Source organism: Scomber scombrus, chromosome 9, assembly GCF_963691925.1.
Source record: "Scomber scombrus chromosome 9, fScoSco1.1, whole genome shotgun sequence".
In the NCBI taxonomy this organism is placed as follows: Eukaryota; Metazoa; Chordata; class Actinopteri; order Scombriformes; family Scombridae; genus Scomber; species Scomber scombrus.
The window spans coordinates 3,901,925-3,922,465 of record NC_084978.1 but is presented as its reverse complement, the minus strand read 5'-3'; the positions used below and the strand labels follow the sequence as shown (position 1 = coordinate 3,922,465).

The 20,541-nt window shown below is 41.1% G+C and overlaps 1 protein-coding gene across 1 annotated transcript in view; it reads left to right on the top strand.

Annotated features, from left to right (window-relative positions):
* Nucleotides 1-347: 347 nt before the first annotated feature.
* The window catches only part of mtnr1al (melatonin receptor type 1A like), a 30,063-nt gene continuing 9,869 nt past the window's right edge, over nucleotides 348-20,541 (top strand). The window contains exon 1 of the mRNA XM_062425739.1: nucleotides 348-642. Within this exon, the coding sequence (XP_062281723.1) occupies nucleotides 348-642 (295 nt within the window). The remainder of the gene's footprint in view (nucleotides 643-20,541) is intronic.

The following is a 20,541-nucleotide window of genomic DNA, read 5'->3' as shown; positions in this document are numbered from 1 at the left end:
GACAGTTTTGCTCTATTTTTTCTTTTCTTTTTCAATGGGAAGTAAATGACACAGCCTTCTGGAGACCTTCTATACATCTGCTGGCATTTAAACCTGTTTTTTTTTCCTGCGTGTTTCTTGTCTTTAAATGAAGATATGTTACACTGAGCGTCTGTTTTATGTATTCTCTTATATGTGTTAACCTCCACATTGGATAGACAGTGCGACTAATCAAAGTTAAGACTCGACCACTCTCGCAGAAATGTCCTGCTATGCTCTGTTTGGAGACTTCGGCTCGTAGAGGACGCGTCGCCCCGGTGCCATTGCGCACAGCTCCCCGGTGCTCTTAAGTCTGAAAGCCGTGCGTAATGCTGAATGAACCGACCTTCCGTGACCACGAACCGATGCGACTCGTCAACCCAAGGCACCTTCCGCAACTGATGTCCCTGGAGGACCATGAGCCCACCATGGTGGAGGGGACCTTGGTGCCCCGCAACTCCACGCCGGCAGGGGAGGAAGGGGCTCCGGGTCACCACCACCAGTCCTTCCCCTGGGCGGTGACCCTGCTGGCCGGCGTCCTGATCACGACCATCGTGGTGGATGTTATCGGGAACATGCTGGTCATCGTGTCCGTGTTCAGGAACAGGAAACTCAGGAAAGCAGGTAGGTTAGAGATGTTGTCCTTCACCATCATTTATAAGAGCCTATGACATTCATCTAGTTGTTTATTGCCAGAATTGACTACTTTAGTCAGATTTTTTCTTCTAATCTAATATGTTTTAACCCTTAGTAGATCACACCAAGAAAGCCCTATTTTAAAAGAAAACCATTTTTTTTGCTTTTCCTACCTCTTTGATGCCATGACGACAAAAAACATGGATTTTTTTTCTCATTGACCCTAAATTTGATGTTTTACAGACCTCATTTGTTTAAAACTTTTTAAAAAACATGTTATATTAGAGACACTAGCACAACCTGTATCTAGCCACCATAACCCAATCTGATGCTCTTTTTGTGCATTACATACCTCATACAACTGGTAAAGTTTGAGTTAAATAGATTTTGTTTTTGACCACATATCATGACACAAACTGACTTCTACCAAATGGTTGATATTCTTCGTTGCTGCTGTGTGCTTGCAGTCAACCTACACTGCAGCACTTTGCAATTTCTTATGATTTCCTCATGATATATTCCTTATGATATGTATATGACCTAACCTTAAAGAAATTGCCTGTAATCATATTATACATCTACCTCAATTCATCACACTGGATTCATTTCAAGAATATCACCTGACTGTCACAGGATGTTTAAAATGAAATGAATACGGTCGTTTTAAACTCACAGAACAGATATAGTAGTAGGCAGTAAAGATTAGCTGTTATTAGTGGAATGTGTACCAGTTCTCCAAATGCATCACATCTATTATATGAGGCACACACAACATCCTGCTGTGTCCGCTGATAGTGATGTGTTGAATGGAGGTGTGTACATGCTTGCTTATGGATTATATATAAATCATTATGTTGGTGTAAACTGCAGCTTTTTGCACTTCCTACTCAATAACATAAAGAAAACATTAGCAGAAAAATCTATCTGGTGAAGTTGTTTGTCTGATGTGTTACAAAGGGATGCTCTGATCGGACTCGCAGCGCTTTATAAGACATGTTGTGGTTTTATAAGATTGCAGCGCTGACAGAAAACTTGTCAGTGTCTGAAAAAAAGGGACAGTCCATACCTCAGGAGGGGCTTTGTGGTGGCAGGCTGGGAACTTTGCCATTTTGGCTCTTGGTCAAGGACTTTCAGAGGATAAAAGTAGTGATGCCACAATTGATGACTCACTGTTATTGATGCGAAAATCAGATAGTAGTTCCAGACTGATGTAGACTACAAACCCTTCAAGAGCACCGCTGTGCATAAGTAACTCAGGCACTTAGGACCCTTCAAACATACAGATGGAAGGAAAATCAATCCAGGCTCCTAATTGTTATCTCTCACTCAGCAGCATGCTCCTGTGGAGCCATCTGAAGTAGTAAATATCACATTTAAAGCACTTAGTGACCTTACTTTGTGCTCATACGACAACATATGAATATTAATACGTTTTTGTGTCTGTTTACGATCCTCGCATCCTGAAACGGTGATGCCTAACTTCCTGTGAAGCTCAAGTATTAATATTCCTGCAGATATATATCACTGCATCCACTGTTCAAATCAGAGGATATGTTGATGGTAGAGAAGCTTCAAAGGAAGGTTTAAAATCTCCTCTCTGAGCTGCCATTCACTGAAGTATCAGCTGAGTGTCTTTGTTTATGCAGTGAGAGATCAACAGGATGTTTTGTTGGGAAGATCCAGAGCAGGGAAATTAACACAGGTCAGCAAATGTTGATAATTTTGTGCAAAGCAGGTACATCTGGTGTTTGGTAGTACTGTTTTCTATTCAACAACATTTACATCACTGTGATAAAAAGCTGTCCTTGAACATCTTCAGTTGTGAGTATGTGTTTTTTAAATGGTTGCACAGCTGAAAATGTGAACTGGTTTGAATGTTTTGTGGCTGCGGTGCGTTCACATGCTGATGAGAAGTTGTTGCATCTGAGGGCTGATTGTGAGCGGCTGCTGAGCAGAACAGCAACACTCCAGTAATGATGCTGGCAGGAGATTAAAAAATCTGACATGACAACAGGAATAATGTTTCACAGGTTTTTGGCAGAGGAATAATGGAATCACACATTTCTGACAACTAATTTGCATTAAAAATGATTAAAAAAGCTGTTGAAACACTGATTATACTGTTTGAAAACTTTCTTTCAGCCCAGTTTTTAACATGATGGTTAGACTTTCTGATCATTTTAATGTGTTTAAACTTCTTGACAGCGATTTTAAAGCACCCAAAAGGTCAAAAAGGCTGTGAATCTTAAAAATGAGTCAACATACAGAGTGTGTGAGTTAATTATCCGTATCTGCTGAGTGTCTAAACCTCTGAGACTCTGAGGAGCATCCACTCAAAGTGATGCTGCTGAGCTCCAGACTTGTGAGGGTGACAAATCATTATCAGCCAAGAATCGATATTTAGACGTTCATATCGTGTCATTCCTCGTAGCTCAACGCGGCTTCAGTCAAAAAAAAGACGAGCCATTTGTTTCCCACTTTTCCAGTGAGTGAAAATGTAATGAATGAATTGTTCACCTTCTCATTCATCTGAGCCCCATCCTCTCCCCTCCCTCCCTCCCTCCCTCTTCTGCAGTTATTCCATCTTCTTGATTCGATTCATCTCCTCTCTCTCCTGGTCCACCTCTCCCTCTCCTCTTTTCTTTGCCCGCAGGTGAATTATTCTCCTTTTTTTTTGGCCATTTATCCATCCTTCGCTTCCATCCATCTCCTATTTCTCCATCTGCCCTGTCAGAGACACATTACCTGATCATCAGTGTCACAGTTCATCATGTCAGGGTCATCGAAACCGACAGATTGCTTTAAATCTTCAACCTGGACAGATTCAATGCACCTACCTGCCTGCTCGGTGTGAGAAAAACACCTATAAACACAACTCGGTTCATATATATTCTGATGGAATAACTGTAGAGGATAGTATCAAAGAAAAATAAAAAAGGAAGCTGAGAGACTTAGTAGGCTCATATCTGTGACGCGTCCACACAAATCCACGCTGAAGCCCAGATGAAGGTTAATGCTGTTTTTTGGTTGCAAACATAAAAAGACTGACAAGCAGTAGAGCTGGGTATTGCTTAACCTTTGTGTCGTCCTCCTGGGTCAAACTGACCCCGTCTGTTTTGACTGTTCCTTCTTTCCTCCCTTCCTTCCTTCCGTCTGTCCTTCCTCCCTCTCTTCTTTCCTTCCCTCCTTCCTTCCTTCCTTGCTTCCTTTCCTTCCTCCCTCCGTCTTTCTTTCCTCCTTTCCTTCTTTCCTCTGTCCTTCTTTCCTTCCTTCCTCCCTTCTTCTTTTCCTTTCTCCCTCCTTTCTCTCTTTCTTTCCTCCTACCTTCCTTCCGTCTGTCCTTCTTCCCTCCCTTCTTTCCTTCTTCCATCCCCCTCTCTTCTTTCCTTCCCTCCTTCCTTCCTTCCTTCCTTACTTCCTTTCCTTCCTCCCCCCTCCTTCTTTCCTCCCTTCCTTCTTTCCTCTGTCCTTCTTTCCTTCCTTCCTCTCTTCTTATTTTCCTTTCTCCCTCCCTTCTCTCTTTCTTCCCTCCCTCCTTCTCTCTTTCTTTCCTCCGTCCTTCCTTCCTTTCCTTCCTCCCTTCCTTATTTCCTTTACTCCCTTCCTTCCTTCTTCCTCCCTTCCTTCCTCCCTCCTTTCCTGCTTTCTTCCTCCCTTCCTTCCTTCCTCCCTCCTTTCCTTCTCCCTCCTTTCCTTCCTTCTTCCTCCCTTCCTTCCTTGACTCGAGGACAACAGGAGGGTTAAAACATTAAGATACCAATACCAATCCAAGTACCCTTAAAGTGATACCGATACCAATCATGTGAATAGAAGCATTAAATTGCATTAAATGCCACCACTCCTCCACATCTAAATGATTCGATTTGTACGCATTTCACTAATAACTCAAATTCACCGTGACTTCAACACCACAGACGAGTTGTATCTGCTGTGGCAGTGGGCCAATCACATGTCTCATTAAATCGGGGAACGCTTGCGTTGATTGGCTGAAAGTAAGTCCATACAAATAGTCACATTTTCTAGCTCTGGGTGCAAAAAGGATAATTGCAGGTATTGTTTGATCGGAGACGTTTTGATTCTACTCGGTATTGATTTATTTCGTTTGATTCCTCAAAGGTATCAAGTACAGATACAAAGCCCTACTATAAGTTTTCTTATGTTTGTTGGTTGATATATGTTCACCCTTTGGCCTCCATCACTTACACTGAAAGCACATTTGAAGACGTTTTAATAGTCAGTATGAACAAGCGGAATGATCACAGCGAGGAAAACCTCTTTCAGTGTTCATATGAACACCTGATTGCTGTTTTAAGACAAAGCTGAACATTTTTTAACCTAAAAGTTCTTACTAACAGGCACCGGAGCTTCCTTGTGATGAATTAAACACAAATAGTTATGCTAATTAGCGTCTTCATTAAGACAGTCATAGTCAATAGTCATATTTTCTAGCTCTGGATGTAAAAAGGATCGATTGTGGGTATCATTAGACGTTTCAATACTACTTGGTATATTTCAAGTGCCGATACCCAGACCTAACAAGCAGTTGTTGCACTATAATTATTAACCAATACCTGATGTGATAACATGATGACAATGACGACGGTCAACTGAAAATATTGGAGCCCTAGTAACCCCCTTTGTCTACCTCCCGCCATCACCAAAGTGAACAGGTAAAATAAGTGATGTGCCATCTAAAAAATACACACGCAAATACACATGTTGGCTCCTATAATAACTGTGTGGAAATAACTTGTTAACATCTGAAAACAAACATGTTGCCTGATTGTCTAAACTCACCGAATGCAACTCATTTACTCCTGAAACTGAAAACTGTGTCCAGCAGGAAATCAATATGATTAAGTGTGAGTGAGTGTTAATATTTCAATTGATCTCAAAGCCAGTATATCAGCAGCTCTTAACCTTTTCACACCTGGAGGATAATCCAGTCTGGATGGTGAAAATCCACAGAAGATTAACTAACAATAACACCATGATCCATATATTAGCGTGCATTTTTAATACATCTGTTCTTCTATAGCATTGTGGATGATTATTTTTTGAATGTTGCAGAGAAGAGGTGTCCAGTCTTTTAGTGTACGAGACACTATGAAGGAAGTTTTCCACCCAGCTGCTACACAAAGTACACAAAGGGTACAAGTAGCTGCTAGCTGATGATTTTGCTTGGATCGGATCGAGGTCAGATCACACTCCCACCACAAATGAACTGCTCCAGAATTTGTTGAGGACTGGATGTAGACAACTTCCTCAAAGGATATTAGTACGGCTGTTTTGGTCAACACAAAAGTATGAGTGCTGTGTTCATATCAAATTGCACCAAGAGTAAAAACCAACTAGAGTCTAATTTAACCCTCCGGTCGTCCTCCCGGGTCAAATTGACCCCATCTCTTTTGACTGTTCCTTCTTTCCTCTTTCTTTCTTTAATTTTCCTTCGTTCTCCCTCTCCTTCCCTCTTTCTTTGCTCCTTCCTCCTTCATTCCTTCCTTCCTTCCTTCCTTCCTTCCTTCCTTCCTCCTTTCCTTCCACCCTTCCTTCTCTACTTACTTCCTTCCTCTTTTCCTCCCTCACTCTTTACTCCTGTCCTTCCTTCCTTTCTTCCTTCCTTCATTCTCTCCTTCCTCCCTTCCTCTTTTCCTCCCTCCCTCCTTACTCCTTTCCTTCCTTCCTTCCTTCCTTCCTTCCTTCCTTCTCTCCTTCCTCCCTTCCTCTTTTCCTCCATCCCTCCTTACTCCTTTCCTTCCTTCCTTCCTTCCTTCCTTCCTTCCTTCCTTCCTTCCTTCTTTCCTCCCTTCCTCCTGTCCTTTCTTGACCTGAGGACAACAGGAGGGTTAACTGGACTAAACAAGGCAGGAATGAAAAAGCCCTTCAGTGCTTAGACTGTAGAAAAACTTAGATGAAGCATCTGTAATATGACTTATAGGATCAGGAGTGACGGTTTATGCCTTTTGCTACTCTGTGAGTATTAAGAGCCAGATTAAACAAAGTTGGCCACTGAGGTGTAGCTGAGTTAGGTCAGTGATGGGTGTTCAGTCTTGAACCCTGAGAGCCAATCAAGGATCATGTTTAAAATATGCAACAAGACACATCCACTAAACTAAAATAAGCAATTCGAGCAGTGTCTTGATGTTGAAGAAACCCAATGAACTTGAATTTAGTGGGAGAGACATTTATGGAGTTTCTATTCACTTTTATAAATGGTTTTTCGGAGCATCAAGTTGCCTTTAGACTAGGTGCTTACTTATCTTTTTGGCTTCTGATCCCTGAAACCGACACAATATCTTTTTACAACGTCATGTCACAGGTTGAATGTGTGTAAAAGATGGTCAAAGAGTTATTTTAAAGAGTTGTGTTACAGATATTTTCTGCTTTCCTTGTTATCATCTGCTTATCTGCTGATCCTTTTCATGTGTCCCAACCAAGTTTAGAACCTCTGCTTTTAAAAAAAAGTCTTCAAACTGGCCTTAAAGAATGTTTTGGTTACTTTGGGGCAATGAAAGCGTGTTTGCAAAAAGTTACGGAGCAACATTATCATTAATTCGTGAATTTTCCAATATTCACTCTCTTTTAGCTCTATTTTTGCTCTCTACAGACTCCTGAGGGAAATATCTTGCTCCAAAATGATTGATGATTGACAGATGCCTTGTCCAGTCACCTGCCAAGTATTTCTTGAAAGTGCCTGTCTTTTTTGAACAGTTTCCAAGGATGACCTCAAACCATCTGGCACATCAGGTTAGGAGTCAAACACTCTCCAACCAGATCTTGACAGCTCTCGTTGATGTTTTCACATGTTGGATGACCGGGGTCATTGGGTAGCAGAAACAATCAGAGATGGTCAGACTGTCCAAAGTGGAGGAGGGGTCTGAGTTTGTAGGCATCAGCTACACCGGTGTAAACATGGTCCAAAGTTGTATGCCCTCTGATGAAACTTTGGGAGTCCAGATCTCAAAGTGTGGTACTTAAAGTCTGAGTGCATGGCTTGCAGCTTGGTTATAGCAGTAGAAAGTTCTTTCCAGGCCATAAACTGCAGTAGCAACGATGCAAGTAAACTCACGTGAAAGATAGAAGGGCTTGCACTTAATAATCAGGAACTCTCCATTTCAGCAGAGCATAGGATATCAGCAATGAAAGAGTCTGAGCACCATGCATATGCCACCACCCCTGCTTTGACTTCACGCTGCTCCATGTCCACCAAGCTGTTGGAATATCGTTGTTGATCCCTGTCCATGTCCCAGTCCATGAGTTGTCTCCATGTGAGGGTCTAGATCTTTGATTCTCACCAATTTTGGAGACTGCACATTGATGAGGAAGATGAAACTCCAGGAAGATGCCTGTCTTTGTTGGTCTTGATGAAGTGGGATTGAATCAATTGTTATATTTGGTGTCCTTCCCATCTCTGGAGGTAGATGGTTGAAATCGAAAGGATGATCTAGAACGATGTTTATGCAGCATTGGTTAATATCAAATAGTGTTTGTCTGTTGTATCTGAGGTTTGCATGAGTGAGTCTAGTGAAAACACAGGAGACAGTGAGGTAAATAAACACTATATCGCAAAAACTGGTGAGGTGCTGAGTATCACCATGTGTGTACGCTATCATCTCGTCCATCTTAGCGTTAAAGACTAAAGAACGGATAGCTGTTTTCAGACATGTGTGACCAATCTGATGTCATCATGAGGACGTAGAAGCAAAATTGCAAGGCTGAAGCGCTGGCTTTTGACTTTCACTGAGCATTTTTATATATGTCACCCGGCTTCGTGACTATGAAAATGACAAAAATCTTGATATGTGCCGTTTAACACGAGCCTTTACATTCATATTAAATGTCAGCAGCTCCACACAGATGGAATTTAGTCTCGTTTAAGCTTCGGGATGCTGGATGTTGTCACTCTGCATCACGCGACGTAAAGCTGAGCAGATGGTTGCTCACTGGGTGCTGCACTGAATCCCAAACCAAGCGGTCTGACAGCTGGAAACCAGCAGGAAGTGGGTGGGAGGGGGGGGGGGAATACTCTGTAATACCACCCATAGAGGAGATTTGCTGGTAAAAAAATAAGCTCACACTTCTTGTTTAACCTTCATTTTCATCTCAACATCTACGGACCACACCAGAGTTCATTCTGAGGAACGCTAATAACTCTCAATGAGCCCTGAAGCTCTCAACTAATCAAACTTGTTATGTAAATCAGAGCGCTCTCTGCAGAAGGCAGCAGTGACTTTCACACCGTTTATAACTTTCACTGATGACTAGATTATGAACAGACACTAGCTTTAATTAGAGTTGAGGTTTAATTATAGTTATGGTCATTATCTGAAGTTCTACACGACCTAAGTTGATATTTATGAACAAATTGTAGATGTAGTTTAGGTCTCTACTTACGTTTTGTTTGCTGAGAAGAAAAAAACACTATAAATTTTGAGTAGCAGCCTGAATAATGTTCATAATTTTCAGCCACACATCATCAAACCTGCACAGCCATACCAGCAGCTGTAGTATACTTACTTTGCATGTGATATCTGATGAATAGATTATGAACATACACTAGCAAACATACATACACTAGCTTGAGGCTTTATTGTAGTTTATCAAATCTAACGTTATCTAACACTATCTAAAGTTCATTCTTAATTCCCTTCAGGATTAATAGAGTATTTATCTATCTATGTATCTACTGTATCTATCTAAGTTGATATTTATGAACAAATCACAGACATAGTTTAGGTCTGTAATCAGTTTTTGTTTGCTAAGAAGATAGAAACACTACACATTTTGAGTAAAAGCCTAAATGATGTTCATAATTTTCAGCTACACATCATCAAATCTGCGCAGTCATACCAACAGCTGTAGCATACTTACTTTGCATGCCATATTTTTCTGATATTCTGTCAGTTTTCACAGCTGTTACGATGATGAACCATTTGGCGACAGCAGAAACAGTCCAATATTCAATCTCTTTGCTCTTTTTTTTTTTTTTGCTCTCTACCATCTCCTGAGGGAAATACTTGTCTATAGCTGCTAAATGCTCCACTATGTTCAACAGCAAGTTGCTTACTATGTGTGTGTTTTCTGTTTGGGAGTTGAACAGGTAGTGTACAGTGTGTTTTTTAGCTGGGAATGACACTTTTGAAAACGCAGTGAATGATGCAAAACAGTGAAGTTTCAGCCTGTACAGCTAAACAATAAGCTGAAACCTAAAATCCCTTCAACTCGCAACCTCTTACGGTCCTAAAGAATAAGATGAGTAACAAGAACAGTCACAACATCTCTGTATCCAGCACAGTTCTTAGTTCCTTTATGGTGCAAACAGACGCCTCAGTCTGGTGTTCAAAAGACTCTCTTGTCTTTAGAGCGACTATTTTGGCTATTTTGTGAACTCAGCTGCTAAAGTCAATCTGTGCAGCTTCAAGATGAAAATGTGTCTTGTTTTTGTTCCTTTCAAAGGATCGCAGAGCCCTCAAGCACTGACTGTCTCAGTTTCTCTAAAAAAATCTAAAGGGTTTCATAATCATGTGTTGTCCCTTTAACCTTTGTGTCGTCCTCCCGGGTCAAATTGACCCCGTCTGTTTTGGCTGTTTCTTCTTTCCTTCCTTCCTTCCTTCCTTCCTTCCTTCCTTACGTCTGTCCTTCATCCCTCCTTCTCTCTTTCTTTCCTTCCTCTCCTTTTCCTCCCTTCCTTCTTTCCTTTCCTCCCTTCCTTCCTTCCATCATTCCCTCTTCCCTCCTTTCATTCCTCCCTTTCTTCCTTCCTTCCTTCCTCCTCCTTTCCGTCCTTCTTCCTCCCTTCCTTCCTCCTTCCCTTCCTTGTTCCTCCCTTCCATCCTTCCTCCCTCCCTCCTTTCCTTTCTTCTTCCTTCCTTCATTCCTTTCCTCCCTTCCTTTCTCCCTCCTTTCCTTCCTTCCTCACTCCCTCCTTTCCTTCCTTATTCCTCCCTCCCTTCCTTCCTTCTTCCTTCTTTCCTTCCTTCTTCCTCCATTCCTTCCTTGACTCAAGGACAAAAGGAGGGTTAAGGAAATCATTCATCAGATGACTTGCAAACATGAAGTTGGATGAACCCTTGAGCATGATGAGGTGACCAAGGTAGTGACACTGAAGCAATTGAATTCTATTAATATTTGCCTTTTTATGAATTGATTTCACACATGACAGGTCTTCAGATGAAGATTGCAGATTTATTCTCCCACTGAATGAATGCTGCTTGTTAAGGATGGATTTTAAGGGGACTATGAGGAGTGAAATGCAATGCCTACCCATCCATTAAACCATAACTGCTTCCGTTTTGGGTGATTGCACCGCTCAAGAAAGGTCACAACTGGCCAGCAGAAGGAAGACATAATTATAAACCTCTTTTCTGGGTTTTCAGATAATACACCTCTTAAAAAATGATGATGTGGTGCTTGCTCCAGAAAATGATTTCACACAGCTTTTAAAGCAGGGATGGTTCAAGGAGGGCTAAAGAGTCGACTACAGCGTGATTTCTTTGATTAGCTCTTGTTCAGTTCACAATATGTTTGTCTTCATTCATGATTACTGTGCATGAATCCATTATACAGTTACAAGGATCAATTTTGTGTCTCTATAGAAACAGGGTAAACCCGTCCATGAAGAATAATAAAAAAAGTTCTTATTAAAACAGGCTGGGATTTAAAGAGGCTCATCCAAAAGCTTACTCATTAATTTTTTGAAGCTTCCCTGCTTTTCTTTTATATCTTGCACAAAAAAACATGGATTATTTTGAGCATTAAAATGACCTTATATGGAGATTATAATACACTGCTAATCATATGCTGTAACAGGACCTTTTAACTTTTTTTGTCAGGGAATTCAACTTTTTATCATTAAGTCAGTAAGTTCAGATTTAAAAACAGTCTTTCAGGAATCTGTGGTTTCCCTAGCAGGTCAGAGAATATAGTCAGTAGTCACCAAATGCAAAAAAAATAATATAATGCTCAACATGTGCAAAAATACAGGCAATAGCATGAAGAACATAGAAGGTTTGCGGTGTGCTCCTCCTCAGGATGCATCAAGACATTTATGCAGAAACAAAGAAAACAATGTAAATCACGTCATTAATGCATTATATTAACAAACATTGAATACAAAACAGTAATGGGATGCTTGCATTATCGATAAAGAGTATTCAACATGTTGCATTCAAGCTTAGAGACATTATTTAACCCAAGGATAATATACAATATATTGCCTGAGAAGTGCCAACAGACTTTCATTGTGCAATTGTACAATGACAATAAAGTCTTCTACGTCTAATTGTATGTTTTTTATGTTGTTGTTTTTTTGCCCCTGGGTATTAAATGCACTATATAATAATAATGGGATTCTTGCATTAATCGAAAAGAGTATTCAACATGTCGCATTCAAGCTTAGTGACATTATTAAACCCAAGGATAATATACAATATACCAATTGCCTGAAAAGTGCCAACACAATTGTACATTGACAATAAAGTCTTCTAAGTCTAAGTCTAATTGTATGTTTTTTATGTTTTTCCCCCCCTGGGTATTAAATGCACTATATAAATAAAGCTGCCTTAGAAACATTGAATACAAAACAATAATTGGATGCTTGTATTCAACATGTTGCATTCAAGCTTAGTGACATTATTAAACCCAAGGATAATATACAATGTAGCCAATCACTCAAATGTCATTTCTATGAAACCCATTTATAAAGATTAGTGCAATTCAAAGTGCTTCACAGATGACCAGACAAAATAAATGTAAACAGTAATGAAATAAAACCAACATAAAATAGATAAAAAGAAAAACTTAAGACACACAAAATGCAAATCACTGCGATTTTACAACATGAATACTATGAAATAAGTGAATAAAATGAAGTAAATAATGTCTATAAATCATTCTTAATCAAAAGTCAGACTTAAGAGGCAGGTTTTTTTAAGTTTAAGTTATGATCGGGTTGCAGGTCAAAACAAAAGAGGGAGATGCACACACTAACTTAGCAATGACAAACTGAAATGTATAAAGTTACAAGAAGTTAATACGATGCTGTAAGTGTAAAAAAAAGAAAACTAAACTAAATTGAAACACAGGAGCAAACAAAGCTCGGTCGGTAGCGATCAGACAGACAGAGAGAGAGAGAGTGGAGTGTGGAGCTTGGTGCTGGCAGGGTGTCCCCAGTTAGTAATCAGTGGCGGCTAGACTCCACTCATCCACAAGGACCTGCATCACACAGCACACAGAGCCAGAAGGAGAGACACTGGAGATATTAAGACTTCCAGCTGCTCTCAGATTGCTCCAGTGGCTCGGAGCATGAAAAGCTAAAAGCTGCCTCGCTGAAAGATTTTTATCCTGAACTGTGGAACAACTAAAGATGTATTTGTGAGACATGGTTGGCTGGTGCAAGTGAGCAAAGCAAACAGACAACAGTCACAAAGTGCTTCACATTCAAAATATATAAAATCAAATACAATCATATAAAATCAAGATAAATAATAAAGACGCCAGATGAAATATACAAAGGGAACAGACATGTCAAGTTAAAACATGAAATACTACAAACTACTTAAATCTCACATACTGTTCAGGGTCTAATTTGACCCATTTATTTTACATTTGAGAGACCAAAAAAACACATTAAAGACTTTGACAACGTATCTTCATGTGACCCAGAATATACAAAAAATGGAAAATATTTTACAACTTTTTAGAAGGGATACTGATAAAAGCCTGAATATGAACAGAATGTAAGGGTTGAATGCCTGTAGGAACAGATGGTTTTAAAGTGCTATCCAAGGACCTCAAGCTCATTGGCAGACTATTCAATAGCTTTGGGGCTGCTGACTGGAAGGCACAATCTCCCAGAGTCTTAAAAGGTCTGAGATATAATTTGAAAACATTGAGTAGAGGACCTAAGGGCTCAGCTCGTGGTGTGAGGGTGCAAAAGGTCGGCAATATACTGTGGAGTCAGGACTCAGGACATGAAAGGACTCTATAAGTCAGCACCAAAAATGTGTGTGACCATGTGTTTGATAGAGTTAAGACTACAAGACCACCAGGAGCTTTAAAAACAAGTAAAACTAATTTAAAAAGAACAATTCAAGAACTGTCAGGGAACCAATATAAAGAGCTATAATGTATTCTCTCCCTCTGGTCTCAGTCAGCACTCTGGCAGCATGGAAGTAGATGAATGAAATGAATAAACACAATAGAAAAATAGATTTCATTCCCCAGGAAGCTCCTTGTGTAGACACTGTTCCCTCCTTTTGTAAGAGCCGGTGACTCCTGCTGTTTAATTCCTGTGTTAGTGCACATATTTAGTATATTTGGTATATGACTCCCTATGTTCCTCCAGCCTTATGTTCCCTCAAGGGTTTTCTACCAAATTAGGCCTCCTGATGCCTACATTCCCATAGTACAGGTATGGCCATTCCCTAATGCACATAATGTGCTGTTGCCCCCCCTTGGTATTATCAGTATTATTATTTTTATTTTATATTAAACTCAGGGAACATAGGGCTTGAGGGAACATAGGGTTGAGGGAACATAGGGCTGTGGGAACATAGGGCTGTAGGAACATAGGACTGTGGGAACATAGGGCTGAAGGAACATAGAGCTGTGGGAACATAGGGCTGAGGGAACATAGGACTGAGGGAACATAGGGCTGTAGGAACATAGGGCTGAGGGAACATAGTACTGAGGGAACAGGGCTGAAGGAACGTAGGGCTGTGGGAACATAGGGCTGTGGGAACATAGGACTTAGGGAACATAGGACTGTGGGAACATAGGGCTGAGGGAACACAGGACTTAGGGAACATAGGACTGTGGGAACATAGGGCTGAGGGAACATAGGACTGTGGGAACATAGGGCTGAAGGAACATAGAGCTGTGGGAACATAGGGCTGTGGGAACATAGGGCTGAAGGAACATAGGACTGTGGGAACATAGGGCTGAGGGAACATAGAGCTGTGGGAACATAGGGCTGAGGGAACATAGAGCTGTGGGAACATAGAGCTGTGGGAACATAGGACTGTGGGAACATAGGGTTGTGGGAACATAGAGCTGTGGGAACATAGGGCTGTGGGAACATAGGACTGTGGGAACATAGGGTTGTGGGAACATAGAGCTGTGGGAACATAGGGCTGAAGGAACATAGGACTGTGGGAACATAGTACTGAGGGAACAGGGCTGAAGGAACGTAGGGCTGTGGGAACATAGGGCTGAGGGAACACAGGACTTAGGGAACATAGGACTGTGGGAACATAGGGCTGAGGGAACATAGGACTGTGGGAACATAGGGCTGAAGGAACATAGAGCTGTGGGAACATAGAGCTGTGGGAACATAGGACTGTGGGAACATAGGGCTGAGGGAACATAGAGCTGTGGGAACATAGGGCTGTGGGAACATAGGACTGTGGGAACATAGGGTTGTGGGAACATAGAGCTGTGGGAACATAGGGCTGTGGGAACATAGGACTGTGGGAACATAGGGTTGTGGGAACATAGAGCTGTGGGAACATAGGGCTGAAGGAACATAGGACTGTGGGAACATAGGGCTGAGGGAACATAGAGCTGTGGGAACATAGGGCTGAGGGAACATAGGGCTGTGGGAACATAGAGCTGTGGGAACATAGGGCTGAAGGAACATAGAGCTGTGGGAACATAGGACTGAGGGAACATAGGGCTGTTTTGACTCCCTTACGTTTTTCTGAGTACATGTTTCTTTGATAGTTGATATCAAAGAAAGTTGATAGTTGGCTGACTAATACCTGGTAAGAAGTATAACATATAAATGAATAATGGCCATGTTGATGTATAGATGCACATTTAAAGGGTTAAAACGCTGCTATGCGAAGGGTTCAGACCTGAATGAATCAGACGAGGCCCATCTGCTGTTTCTCTCATGTCTGTGGCAAAGTGCTCTGAAGTAAAACTTAATTCAACTTTAGTTTTATGTCTATTTGCTGCCTATTAAAAACACATTTGGAGCAAAATACTTTCTTCTTCTTTTTTTTTTTTCCCAAAAAATGTATTAAAGAGAAAAATTGAGGCCAGGCAGCTTCAGCTTCCACAACCAGTGAATTTCTTTTCCTTTTTTACATTAATTTGCTGGATTGATTTACCTATTTGGTAAATGTTAGGACCTGTTAATGGTGTTTTGCACTGATTTGGATTGAGAACTATGAAACGGCTGGTAATGATGGTGTGTAATGATGCGTAATGGCTGATTTGGTACTTTTGGAGGGTTACGCCATGGGATGAATAAAGAGAGACAGAGTGACTCATCAAAATGACTAAAGAGCTAAGGGGCGTTTTTTTTTTCTTCTTTTCTCCAATAATCAATCTCAGTCCACCAACGAGTAGAAATCAAGCTTTACAGTACAGGCCTGAGTGAAGACATAGATGATTATTTATGTTTAATAGGAAAGTTGTTTTGCTATATCGATGTCTTGAATCTATTGTACCTGCTGTGAATCTATAACTAACTTTGTACAGTCACAATCTATCTATCTAATGGATAGACACCAATAGCAGCAACAAAAATCTGGGTAGTCCTGTCACAATAACTACTTTTATTGTCATTTGGAGATCATTTTATACAACTGATATAATGATAATATAATAGCATAATAATGCAAGGGGGGGATTATTTATCTCTAATTCCATATAAGCGCCGCCGCCACTCGCTTCTGCAGTCTCCACTCAGGACGAGCACAGCGAGGAATGGAGGCAACTATTCGCTTAGCTAATGTGACATGAATAGCCTCTTAGCTGCTAATGTGAAGTGTGGTAATACTGAGGTCAAAAAAATGATGATAGGTCATGTCTATATATCATATGATAAGTCCATATATAGGCATGATGATGTTAATAATGACATTATTGTACGATAAGTCGATATTGTGACAGGCCTAAGTTTGGGAGTGTCTTGCACTAGGCTCTCTAGAGTTCTTTTAATGGTGTTTTTAGCACCTACTAGTGGTGGGTTTGTTTTAACAGGAAGTAGACTGCATGTGATCTGAAAGTAGATGAGCATCAACTGTAAGTTTCGGTGTTATTTAACGGAATTTGGTGATATTTTTGAGTAGGGTGCTCTAGTGAACTTTGTAAGATATATGTTGTAATTACTGAGATTTAACACGTGCTTGTCTGGTTTGCAATGCACCAAAATAGAGTGCAGGCTGTAAGAAGTAAGTTGTATGTTAAGTGCAAGTGCATTATTAAAAGTTAATATACATTTCGAGTGAAAATGCATACAATTTAGTTTATTTAAAATTCATATGGTGTGCAGCAGTAAGTCACAGCTTCTTTGTCATTGCACCAGTTGTAACACTATTGACTTGATTATGTATTTTGTTCCAGTTTCAGTCTTTATTCATAATTGCATCAACAATTGCATCTTATTAGAGGCACATCTAAGATGATCCCTGATTCTTCTGCATTTATTGGACGGAGTTTAGCTTGCTGAGAACAGTGGGGGGAACAAGGGGGGACTAACCTTTTCAATTTCACTCAATTTAAGCATTTATATTTGTGATTAGTCATTGCCGGAAGTATCACATCACTGCGTTAACTCCTCCATCAACCCCCCGCAGGTGAGACTCTCGCCTCCCTCACACCTCTCCCCGATAAACACAGAGCAGAAGAGAGATGTTAAAACAACAGCAACAGGTGGCAGGAAGTTTAACGATTCAGCGAGCATCTGCCGTAACTGTGAGGCATGTGCTCTGCTGCAGTGAACGACATGAAGTCACGGCCTCACTTTTCCCACCCTGACATCTCGTCTGATGAGCTTGACCTGATCCAAACCACACGTCTGACCCCATCCCGCTGCAGCGCACCTGCCCAAAGATTCAGACGCTGTGGCGAGCTGCCACGGCAACATGATTTATTTTGTCTAATTTCCTTTAACTGCTCGGCTACTTTATCATTTGCTGTAATTCTGACTGTTGGTGTTTTTTAGACATGGAGAGGACATGTGGCACGGCTGCTGCTGGAGGCGCAGACGTTATTCCAGACACAACAAAACCCTGCCTCGTTTTTAACCTCACACCACTAGATCGTGACTCTGAAAATACATTTTCTTTACAAATGTATCTGCTGTTCTGTTCTGTCACCGGAGTGAAATGTGGAACGTGCAGTTCAATGCACTGGAACCTCACACCCATTAAAATCTTACACCACATATCTGTAGCCTCCTGCACGACTGAAAGGTGGCTGTATGAAACTAGTAGTATATTCACAGCAGGTACGATAGATTCCAATAGAGACAAGTTTTAAATGTGAAAAAAAAGACTCATATTTTCCCCAAAATCTGGATAAATGCATAACTTTGATGTATTAAACAGGGTCTGATGTTATGCTCACACAGAAAGTAACTGTTTGACTGACATGTCCAGGAGCCAATCACTAAACTATAATTTCACTAGAAAGGACCACACCAACAACAAGATGTGTTTAAATGATTTATTAAGAAAAACGATTGATGAGAGTGGTTCTTCTGTTTCTGTTGACTGCGTTTGGGGAGACTTATAGTACCAGGGCAGCGCTGACTCCCCTTAGGACCTTATGAAGGAGAGGAAGAAACAGGAGGAGAGAAATGGGGTGGCAGAATACAAGAGTGGAAGGGGAGGAGAAGTCTTAATGGTGTTTATAAGAATGGCTGAAGGCAGAGCAGTTGTGGTGTGGTCCCGCTCCTGAAACTACGCTGTATAAGCTTCAAAAGAAAGGGTTATGAATTGACCTGCTTGCTTTGCTTAACGAAGATTTCAATCCAATCGAACTTTGACTCATAAAATTGAGAAGCTCCCCATTGTCCAGGGCTGCATTAGTACCCCCAAGGGCCTCTGAAGGCACTGAAGCTCATGTCCCCCAAATAACTCTTATGTTTGTCCTAATTGGATAACGCTGCTGTTGGGTGGAAACCTTTGTGGAAGTGGGCATGGTTTGGGCAGTCGGCTGTATGAGAGAGGCTGGGCGCAGAGCTGGCTAAAGGGGCGCAGACGGGCTGCAAATGGAAAGCGAAGCTGAAGACAAGGACTCAAAGCTTAAGTTTGTTTTGTGTTTTAAGTTTGTGTGTTCGGTGGAGACGTGGCTGAGCGCCGAGGGGCAACGCATGGGAGCCCCATGGCGGTTATTTAACAAATAAAAAAGGACTAAACAACCATCATCTGTCTGTATTCTCTGCTGCAGGGAAACCTCTGTGGCAGCACCTGATCTACAGTACATCTATATATTGTTACTAGGTTACTGTTAGAAACATGAAGAGAATGGGTCAAGTCTTGTGGTGTATTTCTGTAGAGCCAGACAAAAAAGCAAGTGCACAAATTTTTTCTCCCGTCATTCAGATTGCCTGTATGGTAGATCCGACCATGCCCATATTGTTTATGTTCTTGCTTCATAACGGCATGATAAAATAATACAAACAGCAGAAAAGTAAGAGATGCTGCCTGGCTGTAGTTAATATAAAGACAGTAACAGAGATGAATGACAGTAAAATGTTTGTTTTCTCATCATCAGACAGCTGTAGGGTTGCAGAATTGGCCTTGTGAGGTTTAAAACATATAGTGTGCATTGACAGTGTAGCATTGCATCTGAATGAATGACGGACTGAAGTTGATTCGAAGCATCGATGTTTGTTTGTTTTGTATTATTAAGTCAGACATATTTCACAAAAATACACATTTGCTAGAAGTGAAGTTCCAAGTAAAAGCTGGAAACCGGTCATTACAGCAACTTTTATATGACATATCAAAAGGCCAATCAGAAGCAATAAACGATGTGATGTCTCCAGTTCAATGTAAAGGGCAAATGAATACTGAGCAGAGCGATCACAGACTATAAACACTATATGAGAGCAATGCTGCGGCTTCTTGTCTTGATGCATCACTGACGGGTAATGACACATCTGTAGAATGATATCTCCTTCATTTAAAAACCTAAACTGCATCAAGAAGGCGTTTTCTATTAGGCAACTGTCCGAATCTGTAAGTAAAAGTTGAATAGAGGATGATTCAGTCACTGAAGTGAATGAAAGATGGAGTAAATAGGGACTATGCTGCAGGAGAAGATTGAGTTGATGGATGTTTTTATAGCTTTTTCTGCCATTAAATCTGTCCATAAAAATAATAGTAATCAATTGTAACTGACACAAGCATTAGCTGAGTCGAAAATATAGATTTTGGAATTGAATATCTTTTTAAACATGGTGTATAAAACAAGAACTCATTAGCTTTCTCATCAGCTCTGTCAACGCCCGCTAACAATCACTTCACCAGTTACTGAAGCCGGCCATTGATCAAAGGCGGAGAAGCTTCAGCGCCTACTCACTACCAGCGGCAGCAGCAGCACAGATGTTGATGATGATGATGTATGATTGAATTTAAAGTGGAAATAGACTACTTTTTTGTGCTTTAACCCTCCTGTTGTCTTCAGGTCAAGGAAGGAAGGAAGGACAGGAGGAAGGAAGGAAGGAAGGGAGTAAGGAGGGAGGGAAGAAAAGAGAAAGGAAATAAGGCGAGAAGGACGGAAGGAAGGAAGGAAGGAAGGAAGGAAGGAAGTAAGTGAGGAAAGAAGGAAGGGAGGAAGGAAAGGAGGAAGGAAAGGACAGAAGGAAGGACAGGAGGGAGGAAGGAAGAGAAGACAGGGGGAAAGAAGGAAGGACAGGAGTAAGGGAGGAAGGAAGGGAGGAAAGAATAAGGAAGGAAAGAAGGAAGGAAAGGAGTAAGGAGGGAGGAAAAGAGGAAGGAAGTAAGTAGAGGAGGAAGGGAGGAAGGAAGGAAGGAAGGAAAGAAGTGAGGAAAGAAGTATGGAAGGGGGAGGGAGCAAAGAAAGAGGGAAGGAGGGGAAGACAGGGGAAAGAAGGAAGGAAGGACGGAAGTGAGGAAAGAAGGAAGG